Raw genomic sequence first — 20,690 nt, forward strand, 5'->3', positions numbered from 1 at the left:
AGCACTACCATGTTCGACGAGTCGTTAGACATGCCGCTTGCTGTGAGCCACGTCTAACGTATAATTTTTCTTTGCTCAAAACTGACATAACTGAGAACGAATTCGCACTATATTTCTAGCCTGAGATTTGATTCTATATTTATGCAAGAAGAAGGCATGAATGACTGCAGAATAAATAGATTGTAGCGAAGCTTATTGGAACCCTGAAGTGGGTCGTCCTCTCCGGCCCCTTCTAGTGGGTTGCCCTCTTCGGACAGAGCGCAGCTCGCGCAGAGTCGGCCCCACCTTGACTGTCGCTGTCGTTCATCTTCGCCGAGTGTCCGCCAATAAACATCTTTATAATTTGGTGGAGGTGCTGTGCCCTTCAAACAACTACGGTCAGCATTCAATGCCCTTGGAGCTGCGATCCCGTGCCGTGCCCTCTACCATGACTCAAGATGCCGCCCAGCAAACGCCTCCCCCTGCACCGACCCGCGCCTCCCCCTGCCCGGTGTCCCCCGTATCCGCGACCCTCCTGTTTTCACCGGCGCGGATGGCACCGATGTCGAGGACTGGCTCGCGATTTACGAGCGTGTCAGCGTACCCAATAAATGGGACGAGGCCGGAAAACTAAGCAACCTGGTTTTCTACCTCGCGGGTGTCGCAAGCCTATGGTACAACAACCACGCTTCCGATTTCACTACGTGGTCCGCTTTCAAGACCGCCATCGTCGGCGTGTTTGGCCGCCCTGCCGTTCGTAAGCTGCAAGCTGAACAGCGTTTGCGTGAACGAGCCCAGCAGTCCGGCGAGTCTTTCACGAGTTACATTGAAGACGTCCTGGACTTGTGCAAGAAAGCCAATGCGACCATGCCTGAGTCTGACAAGATCCGGAACGTCATGAAAGGCATCGACGACGATGCCTTCACCATGTTGCTCGCGAAAAACCCTAGCACTGTGGCTGAGGTCATCACACTGTGCAAAAGCTACGAGGAGCTGCGCCGGCAGCGGCTGATGACGCGTCGACCTCCATCACGCAACGCTGATCTCGCTGGCATGTCGGCCATTTCGGACCACTCCGTCTTGCTCGCCGAAATCAAGTCCTTCGTGTGCGAGGAGATTGCCCGCCAGTTCTCTCTACTGGCCTTCGCTCACCCGCAGCCTGTTGAACAGCCGTCGAGCACACTGCTGCCTCCCCTACGCCGGGCTATTGAGCAGGAAATCGCGGAGGTCATGCCGGAATACCACCAGCCCCCTCGGGCGACTGTGCCGCTCAGTTACGCGCAAGTTGTCGCCAGGCCGCCTCCAGCGATTCCTGTGGTTCCCCCACATACTTACGCCGGAGCCGTCGCAAGGCCTCAGGCCTTCGAAGAGAGTGTGCCGGCTGCGTACGCCGACATCATCCATACGCCACGACTGCAGCCCACCATGCAGTCATATCAGCAGCCACCCCGTCCCTCGCGTCCTGCGACATGGATGGGACCTAGCCCGGCAAGCCGATGGCGCACTTCCGACAACCGCCCCATCTGTTTTGCGTGTGGTTGCGCCGGTCACGTCGCCCGCTATTGCAATCACATGCAGGCGCCTCGATTCGGATTGACCGTCACCAGCCAGTCCAGCCACCCATATTACGAGCCGCCGCCGCCTATGTCACCGACGTCAGGCCCGTCTCCATCTACCCGCCGTTCGCCGTCCCCAAGACGCCGCTCACTGTCACCGATGCGGCCCCATCCGGTCGCGCGCGACCAGGAAAACTAGTCGTCGCAGTCCAAGAGGCAAGGGCTGCGACGCTATCGAACTGCCAAAGCCCTCAGCAAAGCCCATCGAACGTAGTAGACGTGTTTGTAGATGGCGTGCGCACATTGGCCCTTGTGGACACTGGAGCTGCCGTATCCGTTATGGACGCTAAATTTAGCCGACTACTACGAAAAGTGACGACGCCGCTTTCCGGGCTCTCCCTCCGTACAGCCAGCGCCCAAAGTATTCCCCCGACAGCGGTGTGTACAGCCCGTGTCATCATTCAGGACGCTCTGTACGCCGTCGAATTCATCATCATTTCTTCATGCTCTCACGACGTCATCCTGGGTTGGGATTTTCTCGCTCGCCACGATGCCGTAATTCGTTGCGCACCAGCCGAAATAGAGCTCTCACCATTCTCCAATTTGGCACCGGCAAATAGTCCATCGGCTGCGACCAAAGTACTCGTCAAAGATGACACAACAGTTCCTGCAAACTCGTCAACGGCTGTCCCCGTCTATTGCACCGGTCTCTCCGACACCGTTGCACTCCTTTCTCCCTCTGACCGCGTTTTCACCAGGAAAGGTTTGCTGGTGCCATTTGCGACCGTGCAAGTCACTCAGGGCGACACCGATATTTTCGTTACGAACCCATCCCCGTACGTTGTTAGGTTGGTGCGCGGGGAATGTCTTGGCAGAGCGGAAGCCCTCGAAGACGCACAAGTTATGGACGCACCGGGTGACACGCACTGTGCCAGCTCCCGTACGCTCAGTGCTGTTACCACATCCGACTCGTCACCCGCTGACGTGTTTGCTTCCTCCATTGCTGACAACCTTACGTCGGTCCAGCGTTCCCAGCTTCTGTGCCTGTTGGAAGAATTTCGTTCTTCGTTCGATGTCGCGCAAACTTCTCTCGGCCGCACGTCTGCTGTCACGCATCGCATCGACACTGGCGCCCAACCACCACTGCGGCAACGTCCCTATCGCGTATCTCCTGCAGAGCGTCGTGTAATTAACGAGCAAGTCGAAGACATGCTTCGCCGCGATGTTATTCGACCCTCAAACAGCCCATGGGCGTCTCCTGTCGTTCTCGTTGCGAAGAAGGACGGCTCTGTGCGGTTCTGCGTGGACTACCGACGACTCAATAAGATCACCCGTAAAGACGTTTATCCCCTCCCTCGAATAGACGACGCCATTGACAGCCTGCAAGGAGCAGAATTCTTTTCATCGCTCGATTTGCGCTCAGGGTACTGGCAAGTCCCCATGGCTGATGACGCTCGACCGAAGACAGCGTTTGTCACACCCGACGGCTTGTACGAATTCAACGTCATGCCGTTTGGGCTGTGTAATGCGCCCGCAACATTTGAGCGCATGATGGACACCGTTCTGCGCAACTTGAAATGGCACACGTGCCTGTGCTACCTCGACGACGTCGTCGTTTTCGCCCCGGACTTCTCCACGCATCTTCAACGCCTGCGGCTTGTTTTGACGCGTTTGAGCGACGCCGGGCTACAACTGAACCTAAAAAAGTGCCGATTTGCAGCACGGCAGCTGACAATACTAGGCTACGTCGTATCCAAGGACGGAATTCTCCCCGATCCAGCCAAGCTTCGGGCCGTGACAGAGTTCCCCAAACCTACGTCCGTCAAAGAACTGCGCAGTTTCGTAGGACTATGCTCCTACTTTCGGCGCTTCATACGAAACTTCGCGACCATCATATCGTCGCTGACGAAGCTCCTTGGCAGCAACGGGCCCCTCAATACGTGGTCGTCAGAGTGCGACGCCGCTTTCGCGAAGCTTCGTCGTTTGTTGACGTCTCCTCCGATACTACGCCACTACGACCCTGCGGCCCCTACAGAGGTACACACGGACGCCAGCGGTGTGGGCCTCGGCGCTGTCCTTGCACAGCGCAAACCTGGGTTTCCGGAATATGTCGTGGCATATGCAAGTCGCACGCTTACTAAAGCCGAGACCAATTACACCGTCACGGAGAAAGAATGCCTGGCAATCATCTGGGCCCTTACGAAGTTCCGACCTTATTTGTATGGTCGCCCATTTGATGTCGTCACCGACCATCATGCGCTGTGCTGGTTGTCATCATTGAAAGATCCCTCAGGCCGTCTCGCCCGTTGGGCACTTCGCCTGCAAGACTACGACATCCGCGTACTGTACCGCAACGGACGCCAGCATGCTGACGCCGACGCCCTGTCGCGCTCTCCCTTGCCTGACGACAGTGCCCACAGCTCAGTGTCTCCCCTTGCCGTTTCTTCCATCGACATTCACACCATCGCTACCAAACAGCGCAAGGATCGCTGGATTGCCTCACTGATAGACTTGCTGACTGATCCGTCGGCAACACCACCAACTCGCGCGTTGCGTCGTCAAGTCCACCATTTCGCCGTTCGCGACGACCTCCTCCACCGACGCAACTACAGCGGCGACGGCCGCCAGTGGCTACTAGCAATACCCCGAAGTCTGCGTTCTGACATATGCGAGTCGTTCCACTCTGATCCGCAGTGTGCGCATTCTGGGGTATCGAAAACTTACCACCGCATCCGCCAACGGTACTTTTGGCGAGGGATGTACCGCTACGTGCAGAAGTTCGTTCGCTCCTGCATCGATTGTCAGCGCCGCAAGACTTCAACGCACCTGTCGCCGACAGGTCTGCAACCTCTACCTTGCCCTGACCGGCCGTTTGGGCGTGTTGGCATCGATTTGTATGGGCCACTTCCTCTGACATCCGCTGGTAACCGCTGGGCCATCGTCGCTGTAGACCACCTCACGCGATACGCCGAAACTGCCGCCCTCCCAGCGGCTACAGCGCGCGATGTGGCCTCCTTCCTGCTCCACCGATTCATGCTACGTCACGGTCCACCTCAGGAGCTTCTCAGTGATCGAGGCCGTGTCTTCTTGTCAGAAGTCGTCGAAGCCATTCTAAAGGAGTGCAACGTTGTTCACCACAAAACTACTGCTTACCACCCGCAGACGAATGGCCTCACCGAACGCTTTAACCGTACGCTCGGCGACATGCTCTCCATGTACGTCGCCGCCGATCACACCAATTGGGATGCCATTCTGCCCTTCGTCACCTACGCCTACAATACCGCCGCTCAGAGCACCACTGGTTTTTCTCCCTTTTTCTTATTGTATGGCAGGCACCCCTCGCACACAATCGACACAATCCTTCCATACAAGCCGGATCGGTCTGAGTGTGCGCCGATTTCTGCTACCGCCCGACTTGCTGAAGAGTGTCGCGAACTTGCCAAGACCTTCACTACGCATGACCAAGAGCGACAGAGGAGCATTAGCGGTGACAGAATCACTTCTGAGCCGACGTTCCTCCCTGGAGCGCTCGTATGGCTCTCGATCCCTACCACTGCACCTGGCCTCTCTTCAAAACTACTGCCCAAATACGAAGGCCCCTACCGTGTCGTTGAACGCACATCCCCTGTAAACTACCTGATCGAACCCACCGATCCATCCTCGGACATGCGCCGTCGAGGGCGCGACATTGTAAACGTGGAGCGCCTCAAGGCGTACCATGACCCGCTCATTGTGACAAGTTGTTAGGTCGCCAGGCGGCATAGAGTTTCCTACAATTACCTAGAGGAAACTCTGGCGCTGCGATCGTTCAGCCACCATGGGAATGATGGGTAGTACACGGATTTGCCTAGTCTTCGTACTTGCGGGCTTCGAGCGCACTTGTGGCTTTGTTTATTGCTATGTTTTGGTTTTCTTTCGGATAAAAGAATGGATCGTTGTGAACTTCATGACCAGATTTGAATTGGTGAGCCTAAAAAGGTTAAAGCGCTGAAGTGGAACTGCTGACTTTTGCTGAACTTCGTTTTGCGACAAAGCGGATGCAGGCGACGCGGAGCCAAACGGAGCCGAAAGAACGAAGTTTAGACAAATCCGTGGACTACCCATCATTCCCATGCTGGCTGAAGCCCCATGCGTTGCAGCTCCCATAGACACTAGCGCCAGAGTTCCCTCTAGCAAGTATTGTAGGAAACTCTATGCCAGGCGGCTCCCTTTTCGCACCCGGAGTAATTGTAGCGAAGCTTATTGGAACCCTGAAGTGGGTCGTCCTCTCCGGCCCCTTCTAGTGGGTTGCCCTCTTCGGACAGAGCGCAGCTCGCGCAGAGTCGGCCCCGCCTTGACTGTCGCTGTCGTTCATCTTCGCCGAGTGTCCGCCAATAAACATCTTTATAAGATATTTAATCACAATTTAATTGGGAATAATCACTATAACACAAATAAGTTAGCGAATTATGACATTTTTGTTGCAATAGAATATCGAGTGCCTTGAAGTAACGTTGTATCGATTTGATGCATTTACAGACAGTTCTTCATAGGTGGCGTCTGAAAGGGTTAAGTGCGCTCCTCCGAAAATCACTTTCGGCTTACCAAGTTTATGACAGAAACCGGCTCGTCACGTCAAACTCGACACGGAAACGTGAAAGACCGAACCACAGGTAGAGGGGCAAAGTTGACTTTTATGCAACAAAAACTGATGGTACAATGATGTTCTTTTGCCTCTTGTCAGCAACAGTTGATTGTGAAAGTCATCTGCAGATGACGGATTCCATGTCAACTTAAGTTCGCCTATCTCATCTCTCATACCGGGACCGGGTGCACATATGCAGTACACAAGGACTTTCTTAAGTCAAAACTACACTTTGCTAAATCACACGCACACAAAAAACACTAGTTTCAATAAAGCTGGGATTGGGGAATGAATACAGTTCTTTAAATTACAGATTTCTTGATGTTCACTATATTGAGGTTTTGCTGAACCAACGACTCCAAATGCCTCTTTGGTGGGATCAGTCCATATACCTTTTGTCTTGGCATGACGAACATGCTTTAGAATCTCTGTTTTAAATATTGACAGTTTTTGAAGGAGGCCCAACAGTTCACATTACTGTCTCAGACAGAAAGAAAAAGAAAGACAGCCCTCAACTCACCGGCTTCAAACCATAGAACTCCACCTCCAGACACAGTATGGGCACATCCTCGAACATCAGGTCGGTGAAGATGCAGTCAGGGCTCACGTATTCAGACGTGCCATAGTCAACGAACCGGACCTAAAAACGAAGATACGAGACAGCCAATCAGACGTTTTTACATCGAAGTGACACTTTAGCAGTGATAATTTTCGTGCCAGCTACATATGCTTAAAAAAAAAAAAAAAAATCGCAGCAACTTTCAAGTGGGGAAATCGTCATTTAGCGGTGCGTAGCATCTTTCGAGGTCACTCATTGAGATTATACCATTGGTTTACTTTACCAGTAACATTTTCACCAATGATGGAAGCAACAATAAGAGAAACAACGCTGTAATGAGACAATCACCTGAAAGAATACCCCCCGCACCATGGTGGATGCGAGTCTTCAGCTGGCAGTTTTGTAACAAGATACCATAGCAAAAGCGGTTCATTAAGTTACGCTGATGGAGCTAAGCCAAACGGGTACTTTTCAGAAACAACTGGCCTCCTGAGTCACGGAGCATGCAGCTTGCATTATACTGCATGGTCCCTCTTATGCCAATCGATGAGTACATTAAAAAGTGGTTCAGAAGCCCGATAGGAGAGCTCATAGCCCATTTACACACTTATTACTCAAATTCAACGACTGAAACGTCGGCGGTGAATAAGGGGACGAACCTCTATGCCTTTCTCTCCAGAGTTCAGGATGACTGCCCGATAGAAAAACTTGTCCAGCGAGTAGCGTGCGATGCAGGCCTGCCCAATGCGCAAGGTGCGATGCTGTGGCTTCGATCGATTGCAATATGTCTTTTGCAGTTCCTCTTTCAGTACCTTGTAGGTCTCGAGCTCCTCTAAAGATGGGGTGGGGGGGGGGGAGAAAAAAGTAAATGTGCAGGCATTTCACAGATAAAAAAAAGACAAAATAATAAAGCGTGTTTTTCTTTTCGTGCCAGAAGAGTCTGGCCGAAATCAGCTAGGGGAAGAGTACAAGCCTATAAGAGACAATTGAGATGTGCGTTAGATTTCAGCTCGGTTTACGTGACGAAACCACGATAGGGTTACGAGGCACCCCGTCACTGTGGAGTGCTTCCAGGCTGATTTTGATCACGTGGTCTTGTTTAATGTGCACTTAAACTGAAGCACACGGGCGCACTTGCATTACACCCATCGAAACTCAATCACTGTGGATGGGAATCGAAGCCACACCCTCGTGCTTAGCAGTGCAACGCTACAATCACTAAGCCACCTCAATGGGCACTTGATAGAATAGGCTGCATGACCAATACGTAGCATGCACAACAATTTAAAGGTGCTTGTACTAAATGACTGACGCGGCATTCAAAATCTCTTAGTGACAAATAATTTCTCAGTAGTAGCTCAAATACTTGCACGATTTGCATAAAACATCGTCACAACAGTTGACAAACCTAAAAACGTGTGTCATACTTTCTTTTAGTGAAAGAGCAATTTGACTTTCGCATATTTTCCCAGAAAATTGCGTGAAAGCAAAAACGTGTACAAAAATACACGAATGCATGCTGGCTAGCCGAGAATTCTCATCTCAGCCACACTGTCTTGGCTGTCAGGTACTTTATGGGGCATTGGCAAGCAAACTTATAATACAGTAAAAGCTCAATATTTTGGATTTCACGGGACCGGGAAAAATGTCTGAATTAACCGAATTCCGAATTATTGAAAGTATCAAGAAAACAATAAACAAGAGTCTACTTTACATCAATGCATTTTTATTTTCTTGACGAATACGTAAATCCAGTACTTATTTTGCACAAGAGAGTAGTGTAAAATCAGTAATTTTCGTCGTTCTCAACTTCATTCACAATGTGACCACAGCTCAAGACCCCCATGTTTTGTGCCACAGTTCTCAACAACGCAATTTTGGCAAGAGTGTGGATGGTGACCACGCCTTTCTGAAGGTCCGTGACCTTTTCGTTTGTTCGCGAACGCTGTTTTAGCTGCTTTGCATCGCACATTTGCTGTGCTTTGTGCTTGGCCCGCTTCAAATATTGTCCAAATTAACCGGGTTGCGACCAAATATGACCGAATTAATGAGAGCTTGATGCCATTAAACTAGGGGTGTGTGAATATTCGAACTTCAAATTCGAATCGAATAATATCTAACCGAATACTTTGATTCCACTTTCGAATAGCTAGTATTCAAAGTTTCGAATAATTCAACAGGACAAATATCTAAAAAGCCACAAAGGCCAATGAAGCAACTTGGCTAGGACCGGTGGGGTAGGTAAAACTAACGCTAACATCGGTACAGTAGGCCTTTCGTTAAAACTTTCACCGATATCCTGGTACAAAAGCGAGCGCATGTTTATTTTAAAGGAGATTATGTAATTTCCACACGTAAAAAAAAAAAAAAAAAAAAAAAACATGAGAAAACTGTCAAGCTCTTCCCAACTTCGCCTCTGAAACGAAGGCACTGACTTTCCTTGCCTAGTTCGGTCACGTATGCTGCAGGCACCATAGTACATCCTAACTTCAGCCCGCGAAACCCTCGGTGATTGGGTTCACATATGAAAATTTGTTCACGCTGTGCAGTCGTCACTGCTGTGCTGCACCACTCGTTCAAAAACTCCCATTGTTCCGCTGCGTAGTTAAAACGCTGCTGTCAATGGGCGCCCGAAGATTGTTGGGCCCGAGTATCCATGGAGATAAAGCACAATTGCACGACAATAGATGAAGCACAATTGAAGCCGTATCCCAAGACGACAGGAGAAAAAAAACTAGCAACCGTACCCCCTTTCTTTTAGCCATTAAGAGGTTAGGAGTGCCCCTGCTAACTGGAGTGACGGCTCTTCTATGAACATGCCTGCGCACTCATAAAAGCAGAAGAAAAATACCCTTCCGGACAAGCGCATAATAAAGCTGCCACCAATCCACAGCGTCCCTGATTTTTCCTTTGTCTTGTTGTAAATGGCGGTACAAGTTTCGAGTAAATATACATACTATTCGATATTCGATATTTTTGGCCACTATTCGGCACTATTCGATTCGAGATGAAATTTCACTATTCGCACACCCCTACATTAAACAATACATATGCTTTCCGGGGCCAGAAAACATGTCCTATCATCCGATTTTCCAAATTAACGGGGGTCGAATTAACAAGCTTTTACTGTACTTATGATCTGTTGCAAAGCCATATACAGTTATCACAAAAACAAAGAAACCACCTCAACCCTGAAAGCGAGAGTATGAAGGTGGCAGCACCCGAATGACAATGACTTTTGTCAAGGCTGCAGGCTGATGTTTTTTCTGACCACCGCTCACAAGAATAAGTCCAAAAAAATTGAAAGAGACAACATATGGACATTGCTTCTTATACGTAAGGCGGCAGTGCCGTGAGGATGCAAAGCCTGGAAAACTGGGCAGTGACCGCAAACAAATTTGCAAGTGGCTTGTCTTGGATGTGAGCAGTATCAAAGGCAGTGTTTCACGTTTGCATTAGTTAATCCAAAACATAGAAAATTATTAATATTCCCACAAATCTACTTTTTACACATGTAACCAACGGCCTTTATGTGATACACAAAGGCCTATAAAAAAAAAAGAAAAGGCAAACAGCAGTCCACATCCATATTAATTGGCCATGTGCTGGGTGCAGCTTGTACATCAACCCACTCGGTGTTTCCTCAATAGTGTCCTTCTTTCCAAAAAAATTTTAAAGAATGCTTCTGCAAGTAGCATACATATACTAAGATATGCTGTTTGTCATGGAAGTCTACCAGCCAACTTTTGCTATTCATTTCATAATGGTAGCACACCCAAGGAACTAAGGCATGCGCAGTTTTATTACTGGAGTCCTGTGCTTGGTGTCTATGGAATTTTATATAAATGTGGTCCACCTTGAAGCATTTGTTCTGTCGCAGTCAGACACTGCGAACGCTGCTATAACCTTACCTTTTAATTAGAGCTGTGCGAATAGCAAAATTTTGGGTGCGAAGTGAATTTGAATATTAAAGTTTGAGTGTCAATAGAAAAGAATATTTTTCAAATATTTCTCAAGTAGTTTTCGACTACTTCCAAGTTTAACTACAGAAAAATGTTGCAGAGGATCCCTGAGCATATTCTTACGAGTTGGGAACATGAAAGCCATAGTTAATTAAACCACTATATTCGTTTTCCGGAAGTTCGAATACTTCGAATAGCAAAATTCCAGTGCAAATCAAATTGAACAGCAAACACTATTAGAAAAATATTCAACAGTTCGAATATTCGCACACTCCTACTTTTAATCCTTGTACACACTACCTTCAATAGTTTCCAGAGCCTCCCAAACAGCTTAAACTAAAAGTTTGCTGTATTGCACACTTAACAAAAACGAGCTCTGTAAAGGTTTTACAGTGGTTATTTACATACCGTTCTTAAGTATCTGCACGTAGACCACTGCATCTTCATCAATGTGGGACGGCATCACCATCAGCTGTTTTTCCTTGGGGAAGGATCGAGGCCGCCACTGGAACAGCGGCTGATCATCGTGGATAACCAAAAAATCTGTCTCCTCTTGAATGTCATCGCTCGAGCACACCGATGGCGACGAATCTGTTACACTTTCGTCTTCTGCATCCTTGTCTTTGTTCTTTTCACTGTGAGCAGCCTCATCCGTCGCGCCGTCCAACTGCGTTGCAACTGCTTCCGTGTCATTTGATGATGGAGAACATATGGCCACATCGTCGCAGCTTTTTGACGCTACTGCATCCGGCTGTTCATTGCTTTCTTCAACATTTGAGGCTGGTTTAGTGGACTCCTCTTCAACATTTGTAGAGGCTTTAGTAGATTCCTCCTCAACATTTGTAGAGGCTTTAGTGGATTCCTCCTCAACATTTGTAGAGGCTTTAGTGGATTCCTCCTCAACATTTGTAGAGGCTTCAGTGGATTCCTCAACATTTGTTGAGGCTTTAAGAGAAGCCTCTTCAACTTTCATAGAGGGTAGAGTCGACTCTGACGCTTCACTGCTCACAGACGAAGCAGCCGAAACTGCCTCCTTGGAATGAGAAACCTCATCAGGTATACTTTCCACTTTTGCGGGCTCTTGTTCTGCATCTTTACTCGGCGAAGCTGTAATGTTTTCTGTGACATTCTCAGACACCACAGGCTCTTTTGGTGCATCACTATTGCCGTCACCAGTGGTCTTCACCTCACTTGGAGTAGCCTCCATGTCACGGGCAGCCTTCAATTTGATTGAAGGACTGGCCTCTGCCGGTTCTGCAGCCGACTCATTGTTTAAGCGCCTCTTCTTGGAAATGAAGCCATAGCCCATTTCTTTCAATGCCTCCCTCACACTCTTGTACTCCTTGCGCATGGGCTCCAAGGCACCAGCCTCATGCACTTCCTCCATCATGATGTCAACCGGAAGGGAGCCGTCCAGCTCCTCTCCAACCTTCACCATGAAGTTCCTGTTAGGCCTGGACAGCAGGTCGGCAAACGCCTCTTCCGCAGTCTTGGACCAGCTCTTGCTGCCCCCCGCGGGAATCATGTCTGCCAGGTGGCACACTCGGGTAAATGACGGCAGCTGAGCCAGAGCCTCTGGCAGTGAGACAACTTCGCCCCTCGGCACGACGACCTGCCCGCCACTGTCGACGAGAATCACGCGCAGTTCCTCCTCTTTTACTTCCACGACCTTGGCACGCATCCAGTGATGGCCAGAGCCTTTGGTTGCACACCACTGGCCAACCTCCCAATCATCCTTGGCTTCTTTGTTGACATTGCAGGCACTTTGGAGACTAGCGGAAAGAGCCTTGAAATTCTTTTTCTCATCCAGAAGCCGCACGTAGAAACGCTGCGGGGACTCTGGATACGTCACGTGCACTGGCACGTAGTCCTTTTTGGGGCGTTCCTCCACGGCGGGTTCCTTGGGAGGCTCGGCCATGTGCATTTCCAGAGCAGCCAGCAGTGCCATTGCAGGCCTTCGGGTCGTGGAACTGTGGGCTGGCTGATGAGGCATGCGTGGCTGAGGCCGAGGAAGCAGGTCTACGGGTGGTGGCGCTTGGCCCGGCATTGTGACGGCCAGCCGTTTCTTCCGCCTCCCTTCGACCTTGGACTCCTCATAAGCCTGAACAATGGACTGCTTTGGCCGGACGACCAAATGCCCTTTCAGGGTGGGTACGTCTTCCACGAGAGACCTATAAAGGGGCAAGACATCAGAGGAGCTGCTGGCGTTTGTGAGCAAGACAACATTTGCAATCGGAAGAAGATATACAGAACACATAACATAAAACAGAATACTGTTCAAATTGTAGTTATTTCGAATTGTTAGGTGTTCAGTGCCAACCCAAGGAGGGTACTTGAGAGGACTGCTGCAAAGAACCTTGGTTACAGAAAAGTATGAACAAGGCTAGCTCAGCAGCACGCATCACAATCAACCAAGGTTTGGTATTATGAGTAGATATGCACCTGCCTGGTGTGCTGTGGTGGTGGAGACTGCAGCATTTGTTAAAAGCTTTCTTCACATCTGCTTGATCTGCCACAATTTTAAGCATTACGACATACTATATGACTTGCCATATGTGGCTACCATATAATAATAATAATCTAAAAGCTATTTGGAATACACATAAGCGCACAGTTCGATACACGTTAAGATGGCCCTATAACAAAATCCCCAATAAGCAGCATGTGCCAAAAATAGCACTCGCAAATCTAACGTAGCTGAGCCATCAGATAATTTGCAAAGCTACATTTCCATGAACACCTTGAAAGATAAGAAAAACTGAGGAAAAATGGATACACCCAGCTGATCATTCATTACTCTCCTATGGAGCAGGGCTAAGCAATAATTGTGTTAAACTGTTATGCTGCTGCTGCTGCTGCTAATGGCACAAGTACGATACTTTAGAAAGTACAGTGCTCCAGGACTACCCTGAAAAGTCGGTCGAGAGAAAATATTCACAAAGTGACCATGGGCGTCTCAAAGTCCTTTGCGCAGGCAATCCATTCCTGCAGTCTCCCACGAAGAATTCGAACAAGTACGAGATTATGCATTGATGGAAAATTCAGACTGTGCAATTTGAATTGGGAAAACCTACTGTTGCAAATTGAAACTCCAAAACCACCATTGGTTACTATATATCCAACAAAATTTCTTGCACCCACGGGACTGTCCTTCAAAAAGAGATAAGTAACATCACCTAGCCTTTCGTATCGATGTGCCTCAGAAGCTGACATAACGCGAGTGACCCCACTAGGTGCACGAGATAGTGTACAGTGCCGTCCACTCTTAGGGTGAACACGGCTCAGCGTGGCCGCGCACTGCGGAGCGCCAGAGCATATAGCGCGGCCGTGCATCGAAATGAAACAGCGCAGGCGCACGAGAACGCGCTGCTCTTGCTGTACTACAGCGAAGCAATCGCGGGCGTGCCAGCACCGGCCAGCACTGCAGCAGACGATGCGATGTAGTCGCTTCTGTGGGTTCTTGTGCGCCTGCGCCACTGCGCTCTGATGCACGGCCGTGCTGGCTGCACTGGCGCTCTGCAGAGCGCGGCCACGCCAAGCCGTGTTCACCTTAAGAGTGGACGGCACTGTACATGCAATTGGTTACCCGCAATCCGAGTCTTTATTCCAGACATGCACACACAATTACATGGCTGAGGCTCGGCTAGCCAACCTTAGTATTAACCATGCAGGGCTTTACGTACCATGATATGATTATGAGGCAGACCGTAGTGGAGGACTCTGGCAATTTAGACCATCTGGTGTTCTTTGACATGCACCGACATCACAAAGTACACAGGCCTCTGGCACTTCGCGTACATTGAAATGCAACTGCCGCAGCCGGGATTGAAACCGCAACCTTTGGGACAGCAGCCAAGCACCGTAAGCAATACAGTAAAAGCTCGTTAATTTGGATTTCACGAGACTGGAAAAATGTCCGAATTAGCCTAATTGCCAAAAGTATCAAGAAAACGATAAACAATGTCTATTACATCAATGCATTTTCATTTTCTTGAAGAATACGTAAATCCAGCACATATTTTACATAAGAGCAGTGTAAAAGCCGCAACTGTCATCATTTGTGACTTCGTTCACAATGTGACCGCAGCTCAAGACCCCCATGTCGTATATTGAAACGTGCTCTGAACCCATCCCTTACTATGTACCGCCATCACCACCACCACACACACGTGGCGATCATTTCTTTTTTTTGTCGAAAGATGGCCGGCAACTGATCATTCGTCTATCACAATGTAGCGAGAGTTTTATGCAGCATGCAGTTCACGGCTGCAGCTGTTCATCTTCAACAGCTTCCGCCACGTTTGAATTTTGCGACACTGCGTGCAGAGTACCTGAAGTCAAAGCGAACCTACTGAGTGCCACATCCACTGTGGGCGAAACCGCGGTAGCTAAAGGCACGATCATAGCATCCACACAGTTCTGAAGGCACGCGTGTGGCCTACGTCTAGAGTCGAAATGAAACTGCTGAGCATCACATCTGCTGCCAAGTAAACCTGGCTCGCTAGTGCCGCATCATTGATGACGACTACGCAGTTCTCAAGGCACGTGGCAAAAACTTCACTAGTGCATGTCCCAGCTTTAACCCAAGTCAGTATCGATGCGATCATAGATAGCGCCCATGCAGTTCACATGTGCCGAGTAAAATCGAAAACGAAACAAGTTTGCCTCAGCCACTGAAGCCTTGGTTGCCAATAGCACGACTCTTGTAAGACTGGATGGCGACCACGCTTTCTGAAAACCCGCGACTGTTTCAATTGTTCACGAACACTGTTATCACTCCTTTGCATTGCACCTTGCAGCGCTTCGGGCTTGGCGCGCTCTGAGGATCGTCCGAATTAACCAGGTTGCGACAAAACAAGACTGAATTACCGAGTTTGATGTCATTAAACAACACATATGCTTGCTCGGACAAGAGAACACATCCGAGCTTTTACTGTATACCACCGTGTTGGACATTAGTGACAATTACGAATTACCTACAACATCCCTGAGGAGCACCAGTTGCCTATGTACTCATCTGCTAAGACCGTCGGCGTGTGCAGCACACGGCTGGGCTGAGTCACTCCCTCTTCCACTCGCCTGCCATTCCATCGTGCACGTGCTATATTCAAAGAGTCCCTCAATTTAAACTGTTTTCTTTGACTGATTGATCGACTTTTACTTTTTCTAGGCACTCTGCTCTATTCAAACAAATTTCAGGTCCCTTTGGAATTTTAATCAACAAGGTTCTACTGCATTTGGGAGCCAGCACAAGTCATTCATTCGGCGAGCAACTACCTATAAAACAGAAGAAAATGTAAAAGGAATGCTTACAGCGGTCCTGTGCTAGCTGCAAGGTTTTCTTTGACTAGTACAGCATTCACACACACGTCTGTGTCATCCTTGCCCGGAATGTAAAGCGTCACCTTCGCACGCTTGAATTCTTCACTGTTTGCTGCAAAAGTAGAAGCAAAATACAGTTGAATGACTGCACAACTAACTACCAATCACAGAGAAGCAGGCAGAAGAGTGACGCTTACCGTGAACTTTCATCAGCAGATGTTTGCTCAAGGTCAATTGTGACAGTCTTCTGGTGGCCTTCAAGAGAAAGATACAGAGCTCAGCTTTCAGAGAAAACAGAACCTGAGGCACGTCTCTATCAAGGTTTGTGCGCCCAAACTAGTGATACATTAGAATCGTTTCTTAGATACAGTGTACCTTTTTTTTTTTACGTTGCCTATAGCGGACTGCAGCATCAATCCACTCCTTCTGTTCAATATCCCAAATAATGATTTGCAGGTATAAAATTGATGTCTCCTACAATTTGCTTTGTTTTAATCTAGATCGTACATTTCAACCGCAGAAAAAAGAAATCATTTGGACAAAAGGACATAGGAAGGCAAAGTGGTAACAGTGGTTTCATAATCGCACAGAAGACTGCAGGACTGCACCTTTAACACCTCGTATGATTGCATCTTACTCATAGATTTTGTGCAATAGTCCACCTTTTTCCCAATGCCATGGCGCACGTACCCTTCCCCTAGCAGAAATGTTGCAAAATGCGTCTTGAGCTCGAAGGCTTTTGTTCTTGCGATACTGGTTGTCACAGCCCCTACCAAAACCCTACCAAAATGGCAGAGGGCAGCACAGGAAAATGAAAGAGGTGGATTGCACAGAAGTGAACATGGCTGCGTTCAACAAGCCGGCTCATATTTAGACCCAGAGACTACATGCGAGTGCTAAGCTGCACAAGAGCTCACAATCAACAAGACTCTACAAAAGGATTACAAGGTCATCTCAATGCCTGTGGTCTTGCCAACACTTTAGAGATTGCAATTCAGGATACTGTAGTGCTAGCATGCCAACTTGACCTATCAAGGCATTGCGACGTACCTTTTGAGGTACGTAAACGACGTACCTCAACATTCCAGGAACCGGAGACAGGGGCCAAGTCAGCGAGCGTCACGGGAATGGCTTGGATGGGAAGGTACATGAACTTGTCGGGAATGCGGCGAACCCACATGATGGGCACCCGTTCCTGGTTCCCGTAGTCAACAAACAACACCTCCACATGGGTCCTCCCATGAAGACTGATTATGCTACCACGATACCACAAGTGGTCATGAGGAAACTTTGCCAAGCAGACCATACCTGGACGATGAAAGAAAGCAAGGGAAAAGATGAAAAATGAGGACTCCTGCAATGGCACGTGAACTCACGCCACAGATACTGGGAACGTATGCTTATGAAATGTTTTAATGAATGGATTGTGTCTTTACTATAAAGCAAATGAGTGAGCGCATGGCCTGTGCTCCACTTCAAGTGATATCACTAGCAGGTGACAAGGAAAAGCTTCACTACCAGACTAGGCGAGCGGCAGATGGTATGACTAAAAAACACAGGTGTGCAGAGATTGGACTGGGGTGGGAGGGGGAGGGAGCACAGAGGGTTTGCAAATTTGGCCATGTAAAGTTTTATTATTTTGCAAGCAGCACATGGAACTTGGTTGAATGATGAATAGTTTCAAAAATGCACTGCATCCACACTTGCGCTTCTCTCACTGCATGTGTACTAAGTTTCAATCCGTGCTTCAGTAAGTTGAAATCCCAGTGAGCTCTTATCTTTTTGTATACAGCAGAATCTCGGTGATACAAGCCCGGCTGATACGAATTCATAAAGTTTCCCCGCCGAACTTTTTAGCGTCCAATGGGCCAAAATTCGGATGTTCCAAACACTTCTCGGGGTCGCAAAAGGTGATACAAACATGGGTACCGAAACTGTCGAATGACGGCCGACAGCAGCATGCTCCGGATGCTCCAGAAGTACACTGTCGTCCTTTATGAAAGGGAACACGCAATTGCGCGGCCTGCGCTCTGCGGCGGCTGCCTACAGCACCATCGACCGAGAGCTAAAGAAAGCATGTCCGCTTTTGGCGGCATCACCCATTGCAATACCGGAGTGGGAGTGTAATCTAGCTGCGCTTGTCCACCAGTGATGACTCGTTATTTTGTTTGCCAATAGATGACGCCAAAAGCGGACGTTCTTTCTTTAGCTGTCGGTTCATGGTGCTGTAGGCAGCCACTGCAGAGCGCAGGCCACAGGCTCGTGTGTTCCCTTTCATAAAGGACGACAGTGTACGCACGCAGCCACTGCACACAGTCAAAACTGTGCTTATCGTTTGTCGCAACCGCTGCGCATGAAACCTCACTCACTATCGACACTATCACGTATAGTGATGACAAAACTGAAAGTACACAGCATCCATTGCTCACCGAGTCAAAGCTATTCTGTGTGCCGCAACCGCTGCGGACAAAACTACTGTAGGTGCGTTCACAGATAGCAATGATGCAGTTCTGAAGGCACGTGTGCGGCCAGCAAACCCGGATTGAAAATGGAACTACTAACACTTTCTGCAACCGCTGTGCATGTAGCCATGGTTGCTATCGACATGATCATCGATAGCGACTACGCAGCTCCAAAGGTACACGGCTAATGCAGTGGTAGATTAAAGACAATAATGTCGTAAAAAGGCACGAAGCGTTTTGGCGTTCCTGTCATTCGCTTATGACTATGGTGGAGCAGAATTCGGCACTTAGTTTTAGTTGACCTCAAGCGAAGCTTTGATGCGCATGTTCGCAGCAGGCAGCTGCGCCATCCCTTGTGGTCCATTCACGTGTGCCTCAGAAAACGTATGCGAGTTCTTTCTACGAAAATAAATCTTTCGTGCGTATATTATGGTTTGAGAATACATTTCGGTAGTTTTTTGGTGATACGAAATTTCAGGTGATAGGAATATTTTCACTCCCCCTTGAGATTCGTATGACCGAGCTTCTACTCTATATTGTAATGGGTGCCTAAGGCGGCAAAGGGAACTTGGGTGCTGTCAGATTTTTAAGCCCTCTCTAATTTGGGACTCCGCGAACGCCTATAAACACTAAGCCACGGTCGCATCAGAGTAAAGAAAGCACAAATAGGCACATGCAGTTGCTGGTGACATTTGTAATCCTTCTTGCAGTCACCCATATATACCACAATAAGTGGCTACTGCAGGTTGCAGGCCACACACTGGCGTGTTCCCTTTCATAAAGGGAATGTGTGTACAAGAACTGCTTAGAGGGAGGGACAAGAGCGACACTAAACAAGAAAGGAAGAGTGAGAGAGAAATGGGATGTGGAAAAAGATGACAACAGCCCCTGGGAAAAATATCTGTCTCCATATTCTGCTTGAGTGTGCACTATGACCCACAGCGGCATCTGCTTGTGAGTCACAAAAAACTCACAGTGCCATGTAATGCGAAGATTAATGTACGCAATACAGATGCACACAGTTGTGAAAGGTTCGATAAAACCACTGCTGGGCATCAATTTCCACTATTCATTTCTCAACAGGCGTAACACCCCAAACGCACGTCTTTCACAAACGTGATCAGCTACAAGTAGCAATGAGCCCGCATTGAAGTAACAAGCTTCGCCACGACAGTTCCCAGACGGTATCTGACAACAAACGCTCAGCTCAAGGACGTTGAAATGCCAAAGGACAAATGCGTAATGCAGCCTCTTGCAGTAAAGCCACTTACAATGAACTAATCAATCCAAGCACAGAAACGCACAGCACTCACCAACTTGAGGTGTAAACAGTATGTCTAGCTCGGTGCTTTCTGCGTTACAGTGATGCTGCAACTCTCCAAGCATCTTCTGCATGCCTTCCACAGTAGAGCCCAGCTACAAAGGCAGAAGCAAAGTTTTACTTTGATGTACAGTACTCACGGATTGAAACAGGACAATTTAGGGCTAAGCAGTGCACATACTTTTGTTTTCCCCATCTTCAGTTTGGATCATATCGGCATAATTTCGAATCGAACGTGTAGGTCAGAGCCAACATTATCTTTAGAGACCAGATTCGTCACGACGTGACGTGGTTTTCTCGGGCAATTGCGCATACCAGTCGTTACGCTAAAAAATTTTATGTCTCGTTTGAATCCATGAGTACTGTACATATACGTACATATATAATAAAGAAACATTAAGAGGAAGGGGGGATAAAGGAGAAGAGAGAGAAGAGAGGAGGGGCTCTAGGACTGGACACAGTGCCCACCAGTCCAGTTTAACTTGGGGTGCCTAGCATAAGCAACATTTGATAGCGCGTAGCTGCCCGAGCCTACTTTAAAGCCAAAAGCATGCCCCCCCACCCCCTTCCCTAAAAAATTCCTGGCTACATCTCTTTACAACAGGCACCAAACTAACAATGCAAATGAGCACTACAAGCCCACATTTACAGTTGAACTTCGATATAACAAGCAAACTCAATACGAACTTCAGTTGGGCATGCTTCATTTTACTGACATTTATTCTCTTTATAATGAAACCAAAAGTGCAACAGTTGCTGCAATATCAGCTGTAACGAAGAAATATACGGTTCGCGCGAGGCTCAAAGCTCGAAAGGTAATTAATAATTGTTGGGATTTATCCTCCCAAAACCACGATGTGATTATGAGGGATGCCGTAGTGGAGGGCTCTGGAAATTTCGACCAC

General features: G+C 48.5%; 1 protein-coding gene across 1 annotated transcript in view; it reads right to left on the reverse strand.

The window, feature by feature from the left end:
• LOC119397473 (uncharacterized) overlaps nucleotides 1–20,690 on the reverse strand; it is a 69,109-nt gene that overhangs the window by 9,530 nt on the left and 38,889 nt on the right. Inside the window, exons 23-29 of the mRNA XM_049416578.1 lie at nucleotides 19,778–19,880; nucleotides 17,078–17,310; nucleotides 16,200–16,257; nucleotides 15,994–16,114; nucleotides 11,089–12,851; nucleotides 7,378–7,550; nucleotides 6,680–6,799 (exon numbers count right to left, since the gene is read on the reverse strand). Coding sequence (XP_049272535.1) covers nucleotides 6,680–6,799; nucleotides 7,378–7,550; nucleotides 11,089–12,851; nucleotides 15,994–16,114; nucleotides 16,200–16,257; nucleotides 17,078–17,310; nucleotides 19,778–19,880 — 2,571 coding nt within the window. The remainder of the gene's footprint in view (nucleotides 1–6,679; nucleotides 6,800–7,377; nucleotides 7,551–11,088; nucleotides 12,852–15,993; nucleotides 16,115–16,199; nucleotides 16,258–17,077; nucleotides 17,311–19,777; nucleotides 19,881–20,690) is intronic.

This window comes from Rhipicephalus sanguineus, chromosome 6, assembly GCF_013339695.2.
Source record: "Rhipicephalus sanguineus isolate Rsan-2018 chromosome 6, BIME_Rsan_1.4, whole genome shotgun sequence".
NCBI classification, from domain to species: domain Eukaryota; kingdom Metazoa; phylum Arthropoda; class Arachnida; order Ixodida; family Ixodidae; genus Rhipicephalus; species Rhipicephalus sanguineus.